General features: G+C 57.5%; 2 protein-coding genes across 4 annotated transcripts in view; one reads left to right on the plus strand and one right to left on the minus strand.

The window, feature by feature from the left end:
* Window positions 1-806: 806 nt before the first annotated feature.
* On the plus strand, window positions 807-9,435 carry CUTA (cutA divalent cation tolerance homolog). Of its 2 annotated transcripts, XM_042052327.1 has the most exons (6): window positions 857-1,108; window positions 3,494-3,642; window positions 6,473-6,532; window positions 7,690-7,735; window positions 7,990-8,039; window positions 8,536-9,435. In XM_042052327.1, exons 1-6 carry the CDS (start codon window positions 1,028-1,030, stop codon window positions 8,636-8,638), a joined length of 489 nt encoding a protein of 162 aa, XP_041908261.1. In that variant the 5' UTR covers window positions 857-1,027; the 3' UTR covers window positions 8,639-9,435. The 2 variants fall into 2 exon arrangements, with proteins under 2 accessions (XP_041908262.1, XP_041908261.1); XM_042052328.1 differs by lacking the exon at window positions 6,473-6,532 and having other exon boundaries at window positions 807-1,108.
* A 162-nt stretch (window positions 9,436-9,597) lies between these two features.
* PHF19 (PHD finger protein 19) overlaps window positions 9,598-16,958 on the minus strand; it is an 8,317-nt gene continuing 956 nt past the window's right edge. Inside the window, exons 1-15 of one of the 2 annotated variants that reach the window (XM_042052324.1) lie at window positions 16,671-16,756; window positions 15,769-15,969; window positions 15,403-15,484; window positions 15,206-15,301; window positions 15,011-15,111; window positions 14,750-14,898; window positions 14,358-14,453; window positions 14,039-14,107; window positions 13,473-13,593; window positions 13,007-13,074; window positions 12,743-12,913; window positions 12,581-12,665; window positions 12,219-12,304; window positions 12,015-12,110; window positions 9,598-11,744 (exon numbers count right to left, since the gene is read on the minus strand). In XM_042052324.1, the coding sequence (XP_041908258.1) occupies window positions 11,396-11,744; window positions 12,015-12,110; window positions 12,219-12,304; window positions 12,581-12,665; window positions 12,743-12,913; window positions 13,007-13,074; window positions 13,473-13,593; window positions 14,039-14,107; window positions 14,358-14,453; window positions 14,750-14,898; window positions 15,011-15,111; window positions 15,206-15,301; window positions 15,403-15,484; window positions 15,769-15,960 (1,761 nt within the window). In that variant the 5' untranslated portion in view covers window positions 15,961-15,969; window positions 16,671-16,756 and the 3' untranslated portion in view covers window positions 9,598-11,395. Of the gene's footprint in view, window positions 11,745-12,014; window positions 12,111-12,218; window positions 12,305-12,580; window positions 12,666-12,742; window positions 12,914-13,006; window positions 13,075-13,472; window positions 13,594-14,038; window positions 14,108-14,357; window positions 14,454-14,749; window positions 14,899-15,010; window positions 15,112-15,205; window positions 15,302-15,402; window positions 15,485-15,768; window positions 15,970-16,670; window positions 16,757-16,958 lie in introns of those variants that run through there. The other variant, XM_042052323.1, reaches the window with a different exon arrangement.

A 16,958-nucleotide genomic window follows, 5' to 3' on the forward strand; every position in this document is an offset into this window, starting at 1 on the left:
GGGCGCGTCCCGGTTGGGGGCGTGGTCCCGGTGATGGGCGGGGCGCGCTCCGTTGTGGGGGTGGTCTCACCGGGCTGGCTGGGCTCGCACCCCTGAGGCGCGTGCTGGGGTCGCTTTGCGGGTCGCCGTCTCTTGGAAAAACCGGGATAAAGGGCGTTGTCGGGGTTCGGGAGGGGGAAGTGCTGATCCCAGGAGTGCGAGGACAGCCGGTCCCATCCCGGTGTTTGCCCGGGGCAGCTCCCTGGGCTGCGAAGAACGTGCCACCCCCCGAAGTCTTCAAGCTGAATTTTCTCACCTTTTGCAAACAAATTGATGCCGTCACATAACTTCTACAACAGGAGCTGCTTAATAAAGAACTTTGTGCTTCCAGCTCTGCGAAAGATTACATCCCCCAATTAAATATGGAACAGATAGGCGGGTTCGGGTGTTCTGCAGCCTGGCAAGGAATGAGTTCTCCTGACAGGTTATGGGAACAGACAGGGGGACTGTAAAAAGTTACACAGGGACACAATAAAGTTACAGCGTGAGACAAACAGCGCTCGGCTCCTCTGCCCCGCGTCCCTCACAGGGGATTTTGGGTACAAACACCACGCCAGGACTCAGCACCTGCCCGCTGGTTTCTATCCAAAGAGCCCCGACCAGATGAAATCTGAGAAAGTTTTATAGACGGGGAAATCAAAGCGAAGGTGACAAATGCCGTCAGCAAGTCTCGGAGCACCGGGGACGGCACTGGGAGGATTCCAGTGCTTGTACTGGAGGGACAACCTGGAAATCCCACCAGATGCTGGTGCGGGCAGTTTGATACCAGCAGCGACAGCACTCGGGTGTCTGACCCCACCTTTGGGGTGCCAGTCCCTGCTATTTGTTCCCCCAGCTCTGCAGGTCAGGCAGGGGCAGAGGACACCGCGCTGTCCCCTGTCCCCGCAGCGGGCGGGCACCAGCCGGGGAGGAAGAGGAGGAGGAGTCAGTGCCGCCGGTCCAGGCAGCGCTCCCAGCTCGGGCAGAGCAGGTGGAGGGGCCGCAGGACATGGAGGGGCTGAGCCAGCGCTGCCCGCTGCCCCCGGCTTCCCAGGGCTGCCCCCGGCCCGGCCGCGGCACCTTGGTGCTGGTAAGTGGGACTGGGATGGACAGGGGACTGGGATGGACACGGGACTGGGATGGACAGGGGACTGGGATGGACACGGGACTGGGATGGACACGGGGCTGGGATGGACAGGGGACTGGGATGGACACGGGGCTGGGATGGACAGGGGGCTGGAATGGGGATGTGGGGCACGGAACACTCCCTGGGAAGCACGACAGACACCGACTCACTCTAAGCAATCATGGAAATACCCGTCTGTACCTTTGTTAGCAAACCTCTCCCCAAAACCATCATGCGGGAGGGGTGGACTCCCTGCATCTGCTGCGAGAGAAGCAAATTTCCAAGTTTTTTTACAACGTTGGCACCACTTGTGTTTGGGTGGTGTTGTTCAGTTGGGGTTTTTTTTTTAACAGAATCTCATCAAAACTCAGCAAAAAGTCCTAGCGTGGTGATTTTAAACCTAAAGCTGTTTTTAGTTCGCCAAAGGCAAAAGAAGTGTTGCAGAAATCTGAGTCTCTCTGCACTAAAATGGCATTTTGCTGCTCAGTGCTTTTTAGTGAAGTGCTTAAAACCTCACAGGGGTGTTTTCAGTTTTGTTCACTTCAGTATTTTGGCAATCATGAGTTTAATTGGTTTATCAGGCAAGAAACCCGAGGTTTCACTCCTTCCCTTTTGCACCATCTCTTGGCAAATACAATTATTCGGGGGAAAAAAGGGGCGGTTATCTTCCTTTTCAGAAAAAAAAAGAGGGGGAAACACCAGAAAAAACAAGATAGTGTTCATGTTTGTGCTAATATTCAATCCCAAATGATCCTGGGGATTTCCTCATCACATGCACGTACATCTTCCAAGAAGATTAATGATCACCAGGCTGAACAGGTTGGATGGTGGGTTTTTTTTTTCCTGAGCAAGGAGCATGATTACATTTTAATCTGGAAAAATAGGTACACCAGCACATCTCTGTTTGGCTTGTAACTCGCTGAGGAGCTTTTGGGATTTGTTGTATAGTATTTGTTAAATGGCTTAGTGGGAAAAAAAGAGCACAGAAGGAGCTCTAAAAATTATGATGAGAAGTCTTGTGGTAACAAAGAATATTTCCTCAAATGGATTGGGAAAGAGGAGACAAGCAGTACAGCACATTGGTCATTTTCCAAATGAGAAAGAGTGGTGACAAGAGAGATTTTTAATTCAATTAAAAAAAAAAGAGAGAGATTTCTGCATTAGTGCTGCAATGGCAGGTTGTTCAGAGGACAAAGGAGGGTGGAAATAAGGGGGGGAAATGAATATTTTCTTAGTCTTCTAAGCATTTTTTAATCACTGTAGCTGAATCAGGGCCAGATGCTGTTTATGTCAAAAACAAAACAAAAGACAAAGGGAAGGAGCTGCAGCCCAGAACGGCACCATCCTTCAGCTGGTCCTCAGCACTCCAAATTAACCTCACCCTTCCCGCAGCATCCCTGCCGGGATAATGATATATTTTTGGGGGGCTGTTTATGGCATGTGAGCACAAACAGCAGCGAAGGGGCTTGCCAGGAATAGCAGCTCCTGCACAGCAAACCCCACTTGTTGCTGCTGCTCTGCCAGGCCACAGGCAGAGCGTTGGTGTTTGTGCTGCCCTGCAGACCTGGGCTGTGTCCTTTAGGATTTCTGTGCCGCACAGGATCCAGTTTCACTGTGCTTTTAGTAGCAGATAATTAAGATGAAATGAATTTAAAACCTGCCTTGAAGTCAGGGTGTGAGGCTGGAGCGTGGTCTGGGTGGGCTGCACAGAGCTAAGGCAGAGGAGAATAATCTGACAGGGCAGGATTGAAATTCCCCAGGTCCTGGCACCAGGCTCCAGCCCGAATCTCTTTCCCAAGGACAATACACTGACAAACTGCTCTTCTGCTGCCCACATCCCCAGGGAGGCAGAGAGTCCTGTGCCCCCCATTTCCCAGAGGGATGGACACACCTCACCCCTGGTGCACGGCTAAAGGACGGCTGCAGGTGTGCCCTGAGCAGGAGAGGTGTGCTGGGTGTGGGAGCCGTTCCCTTCTTGTTCTTTTTTGCAGTAGAAACCAAGACATTCCCTGTCTTAGCTCCTTATTCTTCTTCAGAAAACCAGTGCTGGCTGCTGTGGTCGGGTGGTGGGGTCTGTAACCCCCGTTAGTCTGGGGTGACCTCCCACAGCCAAGGCCTGGGCATCCCTGGGCTGATACAGCCGCAAAACTGCCCCTCTCCTGCCCTGAGCACGAGATTGGTCCTACTGGAGGGGAATGAATCCCCCTAGCAGCAGGTTCTCATCTTAATTTGATTTAACTGGTCCCTGCAATGCTGAGGGAAGCCTGGAAACGTCCCTGCAGCCACGGACAATGTAAATGTTCAGTTTTACTGTGTTTCGCCTCCCATCGCCCGGCTGTTCTCTCCGAGGTGCTGACGCTGTTGGTGCTCATGTACCCCCTGCTCCGGGGCCTGGCTCTGCACCTGCACTCTGCTGTCACTGGCAGCTACATCCCAGGGACACATTCCATCGCCTTCGTCAACTGCCTCAACGAGCAGATCGCCAGGGACATCGCCAGGTACGGAGACGCTTCCCTTGCTTGTCTGCTTGCGGGGTTCCAAAGCTGGAGTGAAGCTGAATATTCCCTTGTCCCTCGAGGGGATCTGTATCCTGTGTACTTTGCATTTCTAGGGGGGTGAGGCCCTGGCACAGGGTGCCCAGAGAAGCTGTGGCTGGACAGGGCTTGGGGTAACCTGGGATAGTGGAAGGTGTCTCTGCTCGTGGAAGGGGGTGGCACTGGATGGGCTTTAAGGTCCCTCCAACCCAACCCATTCCATGATTCTGTGATACCCGAGCAATGCTCCTTTCCACAGACTCTGTATCACAACCCCCATACCAGAGCTGCCCTGTCCCAAGGAAAGCTGGTATTTGCCTCTGAAGCCAATGCCATGGTAGCATCAAGCAATTCTCAATTTATTTCACTGCCTTGCATTTTCAAGACCCATTTTCAAGTTATGACCATGAATTTCTCAGCCCTCAGATGGATTAAGCTCCAACCTGATGTTCTCTGATCTGCCACAGTCCTTATTCCTCTCTAGAGCAACACAGACAACAAAATGCCCGGAGGGGATTTATAGAGAGGGACAATGCACAGTGCTCTGACATGAAAATAAAGGAAGTATGAAAGTGGTCCACAGCAAACGCTTGTGAGGTACCACCTGGTACCACTCTGCTCACCAGCAAACCTCAGGGAATGAGGGGGTTTTCCTCGATTTTTTCTTCTTCTCTTTTAATATATGAGATACTTTGCATGATATTTTGCATGCAGAGTTTTTTCACACGTCTGTCAGTCCCTGACTCAATGGATGCTCTGTTGGAAGTACTGAACCCGTGTTGACTGGGGAAGTGTTTATGATGGACCGTGAAGTTTCCTGCAACACCTCCTGCGCTGTTTTCCTGCTGCCCTGCTCCTGCCAAAACCTCTCCATCTCCAGCAAAGTGCTCCCAAACATGTTCAGGAACTGACAGGCTACTGAAAGGGAGTTTGTGTCACCTTAAATACTGCAACTGTATTAAGAAATTCAAATAGAATTATGTCTGCACTGCTCAATGTCTCCTAAAAAAAAGGGGCAACTGTACCTGGTGAAAAGAGCCTCAGTTCCTGAAAATGCTTCGTCTTAACAGCTTTGCAAATGCTTTCCACTCTTTGTTCCTCATCTTGCAGGGAAGGGAGAGGACATAAATCACTCCCCCTCGCTGAGATATGTGTACTTTGGTTGTGGTTTTACTGGTGGAGTAATTATTCCTTTGTTCTGGAATTTGGAGCAATGAGCCCTGGTTGTAGGGGATGACACTGGGCTTCTATGCTGATTTTCCCCCACTCATTTTTCCTGTGCTGTCATGTTTATTCTTCCTTTGCACTGCCCAGTGGAGCACTCACTCGGATGCATCTGCAGGGAAATTTTTTGGTTTAAGGAAAAGGGGTTCAAGCTTTGAGAAAGCAGAAGAGCTGCAGGTAGAATTCAACATCTCAAGACCTTCTTGCCTGTCCCCTGTGCCTGCTGGGAGGAGCTGACCCCCTTGGCTGGGCGGTGTGGCCACTGCACCTCACCCACCTTACCCAGCCCCCTGTCAGCCCCCACCGCTGCCGTAGACTTGTGTTTATCATTTTCTTTGCTTTTCTGCTTATCAATATTTAATCTGTCTCACTTCAGGGCCTATTGTGAGGCACAGACAAAGAAACACACGATGAAGTGCCCAACCCAAAGCTATCATGTATTATGCAGACATTTTCCACAGATCACATTCAGCTTCTTACAATGTTCCCTGTTCCCCTGGTGGCCTCTTGTTGCTGCTCAGCTTGCTGGCACGAAGTTCAGGATCTCAGTTAGGATCACATTTATTGGGACGGAGCACCCAAACCAAAAAGCTCCTGTGCTAAAATGCCTTGCAAGTTGCAGGCAGCAAAACCAAACTGATTTGTGCCATGTGTGACATGACAGTCACAGCAGGGGTGGCTCTGTTCGTGTTGCTGCACTTTGTTGGTGTAAAGATTAACTCAAGATGCTCCACGAGCATTAAATGCCTGGAACTGCCTACACATGGTGAGAGCAAACAACCCTGAGCCTCCTGGGGTGCTTCTCCTCTCCAGCCGTGGTCCCCCCAAGCCAGTGCTAAAGAAACCGAAGGTGGAGTCACTGGTGCCTTGCCTGAAGGGACAGCTGCCACCTCCATGAGAAGGGCCAGACACTGCTGTGGTCACAAAACACATCATTTTCCCCCTTTCTTCTAAAAATCCGCCCTGAGTTCACTTCAGTGCTCTGTAATCGCTGCAGTATCACTTCTGCTGGCAGCCCCGAGCAGCTCTGCAATAACAAACCAGCCCACAACTAACGGAGGCAGCCGGAGGGAAGGAATTTATTTGGGCTTCAGATTTCGAGGACATTTTGGATTGAAAAACCTTGATGTTGTTAATCTAACCAGATGCACATTTAGGCTGCTCTGAGAGGAAGGGGCACAGTTTGACAGTGGCAGACAAACCCCTTCCCATCCATCCCAGCCCCAGTTCTTGCAGCCCCATGGTTCAGCCCTGCCCTGACCCCATGGCCAGAAGGGCACAGGGCTGGCACTGAGCAGGGTCCTTGCACCCTCCAGGCCAGGAGCAACACCTAAACTCCCTCCTCAGCACAGGGAGGGTCCCAGAGTCCTGCCAGGAGGGCTGATCTGAAGTAGCTCCAGCCAAAGGTCACCTTTGCCTCTGTTTTCTCAGGGTAATAAGTAACCCAAAATTCCATGTCTCCAATGTCAAAGCTGCTGCTGGCAGTCCTGGGCAGCACGAGGGAATGTCCCCATGGCTGGGGGTGAGCACTGAGCTGGCCTGGCACTGATTCCCTTCCTGTCTCCCCCAGGGCCATCATGGATAAGAAACTGGCTGCCTACGTGAACATCCTGCCCAAGAGCTCAGCCTTGTAAGTTGAGCTGGATATTCCCCAACAGAGGAGGCAAACCTGGGCTCTGCAGGGAGGGAAGGAGGGGATGGACACAGCCTTCAGTTTCCAGAAGGCTGCTGGGTCTGTTTGTTGTTGCAGATGATGGGGACGATCCTCACAGTGCTCCGAGCTTGTTAAGGAGCACAGATGCTCTGACTGCCCATGGGGACCATTTATTTATTGGTTACTTGGCTACACAGACATCCACCAATTTAGGATTTATGGTCCTGAGGACATGGTGCCTGTTATCAGAAGCTCTAAAAAGAAGCCAAGATAGGGACCAGAAAAGGCCTTTACAAAATTAAGCAGCTTTTTCAGGCAGGAAGAACAGCATGTTTGACCTTGGAACAGGCCCAGCCCTGCTCTGCAGGTGTCCTCAGCTGTCCATGCAAAGGGACTGCACTTGTTAGAGGGGTTAAAGAGCAAAGCCCCAAAACAGCTTTTCCTCATAGAAACACCCTGGCAGAAGTGAGGAGCAGATCCCACTGCAGCCTTCCCTCAGGAGGGGATCCCCACAGTGCACCCCCTATCCCAGCTGAGGGCAAACCCAGTAATACCCTTCTTCCCCTTATCCATCATTTCCTACAAACCCAAAAGGCGGAGCAGAGCTGCTCCTGCACAGCCCTGGCAGCTCCAGCTGGATTCTGCTCCGTGCCCTGCTCAGGAGACACCGCGACGCCTCCGAGTCCTCCTCGCGCAGGAGCCCAGCAGGCAGATGAGATCAGGACGGGCTCCTGGCAGCAAAAATGTTTTGAAAGGTCATATCTGACTCATGAGAAGTGCAGCTCCTCTCCTGCAGGGAAGGAGAGGAAGAAAGCTCAGCCTCGCAGCCACAACCCCTGCAGGCACTGTCCCCTGGCCACAGCTCAGAGTGGGGCCACCACCACAGGACACCCCAATCCCAGCAAATTTGCCCTGCCAGTCCCCCTGGGCAAATTCTCTGGAGGAGGCTTTGGTCCATAAATCTGGGGTGCTCACTCACGTGCTCAGCAGTTTTGGGGCCAGCGATGCTTCTTGAGCCACTTTGTAAAGAAATGGCCACGTGCAAAAAGCACCAAGCAGGGAAAGTATCCCGAGGGCTGGCATGGCTGCAGCCAGAGCTGGACTTGCTGATGCTGCTTTTCTTTTAAATCCAGGTATTTCTGGAAAGGGGAGCTGGAAGAATCCACTGAAATACTGCTGGTAAGTGATCATTCCCTACGTCACAGAAATCCCTGTTGCGAATGGTCCCAGCCAAAAGGGGCTGCAGGGAGGTTTGGGGAGGGTGGCACCAGCCTGCCTGAGGTTTGGGAACATCCCCCAGGGAAGAGCCCAGGAAGGGCTCCTGTCGCACCCCTGGCCATGCTGGGTGGGGGCAGTCAGGAACTGCAGCTCAGGATCCCTCCATCCCTTCACGACTCCCTTGGGGTTTGTGTTGGATTTTTTACTCTCCACAGTTGGTGAAGACAAGGACGTCCAAAATAGGGGAATTGTCCAACTACGTCAGGTGAGGCTCTGGCTCCGCAGGAGCACTGGGTGTCCTGTCCAAGGTAGGCTTCACCTCCTGCTCCAGCTTTGGGAGTTCCTTGAGCCCCTTCCCACCCAGGGGGGGTTAAGTGCTCCTGCTGTATCTTATGAGCCAGAAAAACCCAGAGACGGCATCAGCAAAAAGTAAAAAGTGGCAGAAATATCAACTGGGTTTCACCCAGCCCCTCCATGCTGGATTCGAGGAGGGATTCTCCCTCTCCTCACACGGGTTATTCCCTGACAGCCTCCTGACAGGATTTCCTGCATTTCCCGAGGGGGGGAGCACACTCAGCTTTGGGCCAGGCCCCCGGCAGTCTGTGGTAAACCCCAAACTCAAAGCAGAATTCCCACGTGGCAAAAAGAAGCTGCGGGTGCTTTGAAGTGCGGGGAGGGCGCGGGGCAGGGCTGGGGCGCGGCTGGGAGCGCGGAGCGCGGCTGGCGCTGACTCTGCTCCTCCGCGCCTGGTTCCACTTTAGATCCATCCATCCCTTTGAAACCCCCGAAATCATCAGCCTGCCTATTGACCAAGGAAACCCTCTGTACCTCAAATGGATAGAGGAGAACGTGCCACGGGACTGAGAAGTGCGAAGTGCACCTCACTTCTGGGGAGATCGGGATCCTGCTGAGCCATGTGGGAGGCGGCTTTTATCTTCGAGGATTTGCGGTAACACAGGAGCTTGGGAAACATCCCCTCCTCGGCCTGCCCGGGGAGCGCTGAGCAGCCCGGAGCCGGTGCAAGCTGAGCTGGGGAAGGGCCGCCCGCACCCAAGGCTGTGGATGAGGATACGCGGAGATGTTCCTGTCAGGACACTCGGGGGCTGCCTCAGGCTGCCAGCAGCGAATTCCAGCTGGGATCCGTGGCCTGGCAGCCCCTGCAGTGCCATGTGTCCCCACAGCCAGCCCCTGAACCCTGCCTGGCCCCCTGCTCCCCCGCAGCGGCGGTCCCGGCATCCTTCCCCAGCCCGGAGGCTGCAGGATGTGGCCGGGCACCCCGCGCCGTGCGGCTCCCGCCCTCCCCTGCCGGCAGCCAGCGTGCTGCTGGAGTCTGACACAATCCAAGGAAGCGGCAAACTCCAGCAGATACCGCGAGGATTTAGCAGGAGCCGCGAGCAGCACACACAGACTCGGCCCTGCCACGGAGAGCTGGGGTGGGCTGGGCGACATCCACGGCCACTTCAGGGAAGCCAGGTGCCAGCAGGACCACGACACTGCTCTGGCCCTGCATCCCTACCCCCACCTGAACAGGGGCTTTCTGCCTAGGCCACACTGAGCCTTGTAGAAAGACCCTTATGTTAATGGTTCATGGGATATAACTTAATGGAACATTTTCGAGTTATTTATGGGATGGGGAAGGGAATAAACAGGAGCGTTTCTTAGCTGGGCAGGCTCTCGTGGTCGCAGCTGTGCAAGAGGAAGGGCCTGTCCTGGGCTTGCAGGACACACCTCACCTGGAATGGAACACAACCCAGCAGTGCCAGCTGCCCCATGGTGGGCACTGGGCATCCCAACTCAATAATCCTCACACTTCAAAAAAACAGTGATGTTGAAAAAAACCCTCACTTTTTAATTGTACATCAGACGTATTAATTACAACTTGGGTATAATGAGAGTTGCTTACAAGCAGCAACCTGAATTCAGAAATCAGAAGGTGCACAGAGTTGTTATAATCTCTATTACAGCGAATGCAAAATATACTCTGCAACAAAAATACTTTTAAAGGCTCCACATTCAATTCTCTGCGAGAAGCCAGGAGAGGAGGAGAGAGAACAGAGAGGGAGCGGAGAGGAGCCAGGGCCACATCCTGTGGGTGCCCCCACGAGTGTAATGTCCAGTGGCACATCCCACAAGCATGACCCTGCTCAGCCCTGGCACAGCTCTTGGCAGCCCCTTGGAATCACGAGGGCTCCATAGGCACTCAAGAAAGGAAAATATTTTAAGTGATCCTTTGAGGACAAAGCTAAGGCAGGACAGGGAGTTTTCCAGCTGCTGGACCCCTCCCTGCCAGGGATGGGGGGGTCTGGCAGCACCTCTCCCAGAAGGACAAGGACACTCTGCTCTGAGCAGAGATCCCATGAGCACAGGTAGGACAGGACAGGGTCTGCTGCTGGACAGGACCCCACAACCCAGCAGGGCTCACCCTCCATCCCATGGGACAGTCGTGGTGGGATGGGGGAGAGACGAGGAGGACACCATTAAAAATATCTCTCTCTCTCTTAAGAAAAAAATCTAACACATCTATCTGATATTAGAATCTTTTTTAAAAAGCCAACTGCTCTGCTCCTGCCCAAGCTGGCAGTATTGCTTTGTTAAAGAAGGGGCTGCTCCTTCTCCCCTGCAGACAAATCAAGCCCACTGCTCACAAACATCACCACTACGAGAGAGGCACAGCCACGAGGCCCCAGGGATGGCCACAGGGATGGTCACAGGGACCCTGGTACAGCCCCCTCCCCCTGCCCCCGCTGTCCTCTTCAGCCTTTTTTTTGGTTTGTCTGCTGGTTTGGCACATTTGGGATGAAGATTTCCTGTAGGAACAAAGGCCTTGGGCTCCAGTCTGTGAAGTGCCCGTGGTGGTTTTAAGGCAAAGGCGGATTTTTTGGACGATCTCTTCCAAGATCATGATTGTCAGAACAGGGAAATGAAGCTGGTGCAGCATCACACACAGTCCAGGTTATGGGGTGAGAGCACATCTGCCCCGTGGCTGCAACAGCCACACATGGGCTGGCTTTGGGGCATTTTCCTCTCATGTTAAACAAACCACATTCCTTTAATGAATGGATTCAGGACAAAGTGGAAAACCCCAAGAGCTGTTCCCAGTTTCCCATGAGCACGGGGATGAGCTGTGAAAGCCCAGGGATGAGGAGGGGTTCGTGCTTTGGCAGCAGGACCCCCTCGAGGCTGCTCGGTCAGGCTGGGACACCGGGATAAGCCAGGCTATGCCAGGCACAGGCCGAGGTCCGTCTGTGTGAGCAGGGTGTGGGGTGTCCCCCAAACAGCTGCTGCAGCTGTGGGACCCTTCTGGAGGGCCGGACCCCCTCCCTGCTCTGGCCACCACCGGGATGGTGCCTCGGGCTCGGCCAAAGGCTCCAGGGGGAGAGCACGGCTGGGCCCTGCTCTGCATAAACACAGCCAAGAAACTAAAAATTGTTAACATTAAAAAAAACAGAGTGTCAGGGCTTCAGGTTTCATTCCCGGTCAGCGCTGCTGGCCTGGGCGCTGCCTCCACCCGCCAAAATTCCCGGGGGGCGGGACCAGCACCTCTCCTGTGCTTCACGGGCTTCCCCAGCACCTCGATCTCCTCTGCTTTGGCTCCGGGAAAGGTTTCGGGGCTCGCGGGGCTCAGTAGGGAGTGGTGCCTTCCCACTCCACCAGGTACTGCACCTTCCCCTCGAGCGTCACCCGCCGGGCCAGCACCTGGTACTTCTCCCCGCACACCAGCCGGCCCGCGGCCCCGAAGTAGCTGCTGATGGAGGACTTGAGGTGAGACAGCGAGGAGTCGTCCTCGCTGATGCTCTCGAAGGTGTGGCTGTCGATGCCGTCGTCGGGGCGGTCGGGGCCGGCCGCTGCCTCGCTGCCCTCGGGGGTGGCCGCGGCCGGGCGCCCGCCCGGCTCCCCTCCTCTCCTCTTGGCCCCCGAGGCGTAGGCTGGCACCGCCAGTTTGCGCTTGCGGCTGCCCACGGTCCTGCGGCTGCCGGGGAGAGCACAGGGCAGGAGTGAGGGCGGCACCCAAAAGGTGCCACTCCCCGTACTGGCTTCTGAAATTTGGGGGAGCCCAGCAAGGACCGACGGCTCTGATCCTGCACAGCCAGCAAGTGCCACTTTGGGCCCCCCAGCCCGTTTGAGACACAGGGAGGAAAAGCTCCCCAGTGTGGGACATGAAGGGGGGAGACACAGGACCTCGCCCCCTGGCCATGCCACCAGGACCCCTCTGGAAGGGGGCTAGGGGCACAGTCCTCACCTGGACTCGTAGGAGAGGCTTGTGGTGGCCGAGCCTGAGGTGCTGGTGGCGTCTGTAGAGTCCACGTCCGACAGGAAAGTCTGTCCTGAGCTGGCACTGTGGACAGGATAGGGTGGGATGGGATAGGCTGGGATGCAGCATCGGCCCCAGCCTGGTGCAAGCAGCACCCCAGGCCCCCCACACCCCTGGTCCGGCTGCACGGACCTTTTCAGGCTCTGGATCTCATCCAGCGTGAAGTCGAAGATGCTGGCCAGGTGGTGGTTGGTGCTCCAGGCTGAGGTGAAGTCACTCTGTGCCACAAAAAGAAGCTCACTCCTCACGGCCTGGCACAGGCGTGCTGCCCACACCCCACCCCTGGCACCCTCTGCCCGGGGCCACCGCGCTCCTTCCCATGGCCCCGCTGCCCTGGGAAGTGGGCTCGGCGTGGGACATTTCCCAGGTGAGGGACAGGAGCTCTCCCTGCCCGTACGAGTGGGGAAAACTTGCGGGGAGCCGCAGGGCTGGGCAGTCCCACACAGCTGCCAAATCCCGGGCTGGCTGCACAGGGGAGGGGGCGAAGGACTCACGCTGGGAATGGCATCCTCCAGCAGGAACTTGGCCCTCTTGCGCCGCGCTCGCCGCTTCTGCTGCTGGAGCTGCCGCGGCAGGAGGCTGCAAACAGGGCGTGAGGGGGGCGCGGGCACGGGGGGGGCTACTGCGGGCATGTCCGGGGCAACGGGGCCACTTACCTGTCCTTATGGGCATATTTGCTTTTCCCTCTCTTCTTCAGCTCGCAGGAGCTGCTCTCGCCCTCGCCGGGGGCTTTCTCCGGCAGCACCTTGCTGGGGGGGTTCGGGGGGACGCGGATCCGCAGGCGGAAGATGCATTTCTTCTTTTTTATCTCCTTCCCACACAGAAACCTGGGCGGCAGAGGGGAGGGAACAGCCCTCAGCCGGGTTGGCACGGGAGCACCCTGCATCCCGCCCTGTCCCCATCCCTCGCCCGGGCCTCACCTGCTTTTGTAGCTGTTGAGAGCGTTGAGGAGGTGGGGGCCGCGCTCCGAGATGGGGGTGCCCGTGAGCTGCGGGACAGGGGGGCAGGCAGGGCTCAGTGCCCGCTGTGGTTATGCAAAATCCAAACAGACGGGGGAACCCGAACTCCGGCTTTCGGCTCCTGCCCAGGGTCGGGGAGGGAGGGAGGGAGCCAAGGCCCGGCCAGAGCCACCCGGGTCTGGCACTGCCGCCCTCGGGGAGCCGCCCCGTCCTGCCCCGGGACAGGTTTCCAACACGCTTCTCCCAGCTCCAGCTCCCGCTGGGGAAGGTGTAAGGTCTGACACTCCCACAAGGGAAATCCCAGCACAGAGGAAAGGGATTAAGCTGCTCTGGAGCGGGAGCTGCCATGTCGAGTGCTGCACGAGCTGGGGTGACATTTCTCGCTCCCATGGCTGCTCTCCAGCACAAGCCCGGGGTGTGTTTGTACCTTCCCGAGCTGCAGCGGGTCCCAGTGGTGGTTCACGAAGGCCAAGATCTCCTCGAAGTCAAAGTACTTCTTCTTGCTCTGCACACCCAGGTTGTAGAGGGCGAGATGGACGATGTCCACCCTGCAGCAAAGAGGGGCACAGGGTCAGCAGCCCTGGCAGGGTGGTGCCACCACCATGCCCTGCTCTGCCAGTGCCACTCCAGCTCCCAGGTCCTCCCAAAACCCACCACTGGAACCTTCCCACACTTCACAGGGGAAGCAGTCCAGCCCAGAGGTGTATCCTGGGGGATGCCCCAGCCAGGACAGCATCCCTCGAGCTCTGGGGAGAGGTGAGACACTGCCTGCAGCTGGGGGAACACCCGAACACACAATCCTAGAATGGTTTGTGTTGGAAGGGGCCTTAAGATCGTCCAGTCCCACCCCCTGCCATGGGCAAGAACACCTTCCACTAGACCAGGTTGGTCAGAGCCCCATCCAGCCTGGTCTTGAACACTTCCAGGGATCAGCCAGCCCAGTGTCCCAGAGCCACCCGGGCACATTCCAAAGGAGCAGAGCCCATTTCTCACCATCTCAAGGGCAGGCGCTTGATGTATTCGGGTCCCTGGTTGCACACGGAGCAGAAGAACACATAGAACCTGGAAAACATTAGGCAGGGAAAATGCCGGGAGTGAGGATGACTCCTACAGCCATGCAGGGCCCAGGGATGGGTCAGGTGGGACTGTGCTCCAGGGACCAACTATGGCAGCAAGGCCAGGAGCAGCTGGGCTCTGGGGGACAGGGCCACCTGATCCATGTCGGTGCCAGATGGATCAGGGAGACACAACTGGGATGTGTCCATGAGTCCCCCCTGGGAAGCCACCTCAGCAAAGCCCAGAAGGGACATACCGGTCTCCGAACATCATGGGGTCGCTGAGGCACTGGGTACAGGCTTCGTGGAACCACTGCCGGCAGCGGTAGCACTGCAGCATCTTCAGGTACCACCTGGGCAGGGACAGGGGGAAGGTGACACTGAGGGCAGCGTGTGGTAGCCACTGCCCCAGTCCCCTCCTAGGCACAGACGCCCCCCAGCCAGGGAGAGAAAGCTGTTCCTAACTTGTATTTCTGGTGCAAACGCTGCCTCCGGGAGCGAGCAGAGATCCGGATGGCAGGGGCAGTGTGGAGAGCAAAGCCACTGGCCCCGGGGCAGTGCCCTGCAAGCCTGGGATCAAGCATCCCCACCCTGATCCCATCTTCCTTTCCCCCACAAAACTAATCCTGACACACAGGCAGGGCCTTACTCTCCGGGGCCCCCGCAGTAGCAGTAGCACTGCTGCTGGTTGGTGCGGTGTGGGGAGTCCCACTCCAGCAGCTCGGGGTTGTAGGACAGCACCATCTTCACGGCTTGCAGCGTCCTGGCAATGGCTCCTTTCTTCAGGGCACCCCCTTTCTGTGGGAGAGACAGGCACGGGGTCAGCAGAGCCACCGGGGGCCACGTCCTGCCCCGCTGTGCCAGGGCCGGGCAGCGCACGGAGCCAGGAACGCGGGGCAGCCCCACTCACCCGCACGGCCAGGGCAAATATGCAGCGGCGGCAGAACCACGGCGTCCCCAGCGGGCCCTCGCCGCCGCTCGCCACCGGGATGTGGCACTGCTGGTGATAACCTGCGGGAGGGCTCGGTATCAGCACCGCGGGGCCGGCCCCGCCCTCGCCCGGGGTGGGACACGGCAGAGCCCGGGGTGGGACAGCCACACTCACCCAGCCCGCACTTCCCGCAGATGAGGATTTCGTTCCTGGGGCCCGACGTCTTCCCCAGGCAGATGCTGCACTTGGGCTCCTCCCCCGGCACACCGGCTGTGGGACGGGGGCGACAGAGGTGGCACAGCCACGTCCCCGTGCTGCTGGGAAGGGTCCCACAGCACGGCATGGGAAAGGGAGGCTGGCGCATCACTCACCATGCTGGATGTCCTTCCAGAGGACCCAGTACTTGGAGTTATCCTCGAACGTGACGAGGCAGCTCTGCTTGGAGCCGCTCACCTGCCAGGAGAGAGCGGGAAGAGCGGCTGTGTGTCAGCTCCCATTCCCTGCACTTCCCTGTTTTCCTTGGTGAGTGATCCTGTCCCTCGGGGCTGCGGGAAGTCAGGTTTCGGGCGTGACACCCCGGGGCAGGATGACGACCCAAAATGCCCAGCTGGCCAAAGACACATTGCAGCCCAGGCCAGCAGCCCCTGCGCCACAAATTGAGCCAGGGAATGGCACCGGCTCCACTGGCACTGGCACCTCTTCAGGTGTTCCCGTTCCCCTGGGGGTGTCCACGTTACCCTCTTGATCTTGCCGAGGTAGTAGAGCCCGTCTGTCCAGCGGCACAGCACGTACTGCCCCTCGGTCAGCCTGACCATCAGCTCCCGGCAGCCGCTGCCCCTCCGCGCCGAGCCCGCGGCCGCTGCCTGCTGGACACGGCCGGCGGCTGCGTACACATCCCGGATCAGGGGGTTCAGCTTGGTGGTCTCCATCAGCACAGCCTGGAGGGGACACACACGCTGTCACCTGCCCTCTCGACACGGCACAACGTCAGCCGAGCACAGCATCCCTGAGGGTTTTGCCTGGGAGGACCGAGGCTGGAGGTGGTTCAGCCCCACCAGCAGGGGCTCAGCACACTGCAAAACAAGTGCCGATGGGACGGTTCCTTTCCACGAAATCCAGGGAGCAGCCAAAATCTTTGCTACCGGTGAACAAGAGGAAATTAACCCCCGACAGGCTCCCACAGCACTGGGACACGCCACAGGTCCGCGTGGTTCAGTTTTGGGAGGGGGCACGTAAGGAATAAAAGCTTTACATTTACTGTGATTTTTACATCACAATTTCCGCGCAGTTTTGTGGGCTCCCAAACCACCGGGGCTGCTGCAGGAGTAGGGATGTGCCAACACCACCCACAGCGAGCGAACCCAGACGGCCAAATGTCACCGCCACGAGGTTCGGGGTGCAGGAGGCAAAGAAACCATCCCCAGAAGAGCTGCGATCCCAAAGGACACCACAGAAACGACTTGAAAGGGACTTTTCTCCCCTTGGCGCTCCCGTCACGGCCACACATGTGGCCTCATGGCAACACGCGTGTCCCGGCGCCGCGGATCGCGACACGAGTCCCCTCTGCCCGGCCCCTGCCGCCCATGAGGACTCTCCCGCTCCCCGAGAGCCCCGGGATGGGCAGAGCGATCACACTCACGGCAAAGCCCGGCGCTCACGAGCCGCGACACGTCCCGGCAGCGGCACTCGCCGGGTCCCCGCGTGGGAGCGCGTCCGAGCCCGGCGGCAGCTCCGCTCCGCGCCCCCCGGGCTCCCGCAGACCCCCGCGCTTCCCTCCGCTCCCCCGCGGGGCCCCCGCCGCTCCCCTCCCGGCGGCTCCCGCCGCTCTCCCCCGGGCCCCGCGGACACGTGTGGGAGCGCCCACGCCGCTCCCGTGCCGGGCAGCGGGACCGCTCGGCGGCGGGAGCGCCCGGCCGGGTCCCCCCGC

The sequence above is a fragment of the Corvus kubaryi genome, unplaced genomic scaffold (genome assembly GCF_017639235.1).
Source record: "Corvus kubaryi isolate FWS band 111438036 unplaced genomic scaffold, C.kubaryi_AGA036_p1.0 78, whole genome shotgun sequence".
Taxonomy (NCBI): Eukaryota; Metazoa; Chordata; class Aves; order Passeriformes; family Corvidae; genus Corvus; species Corvus kubaryi.

Bases quoted from the DNA above. Each gene is read 5' to 3' on its own strand.
- CUTA (XM_042052327.1), top strand. From the start codon at position 1,028: ATGGAGGGGCTGAGCCAGCGCTGCCCGCTGCCCCCGGCTTCCCAGGGC. The intron at 6,533-7,689 runs GTAAGTTGAGCT...TTTTAAATCCAG, and splicing joins CTGCCCAAGAGCTCAGCCTT to GTATTTCTGGAAAGGGGAGC. The intron at 7,736-7,989 runs GTAAGTGATCAT...TACTCTCCACAG, and splicing joins AATCCACTGAAATACTGCTG to TTGGTGAAGACAAGGACGTC.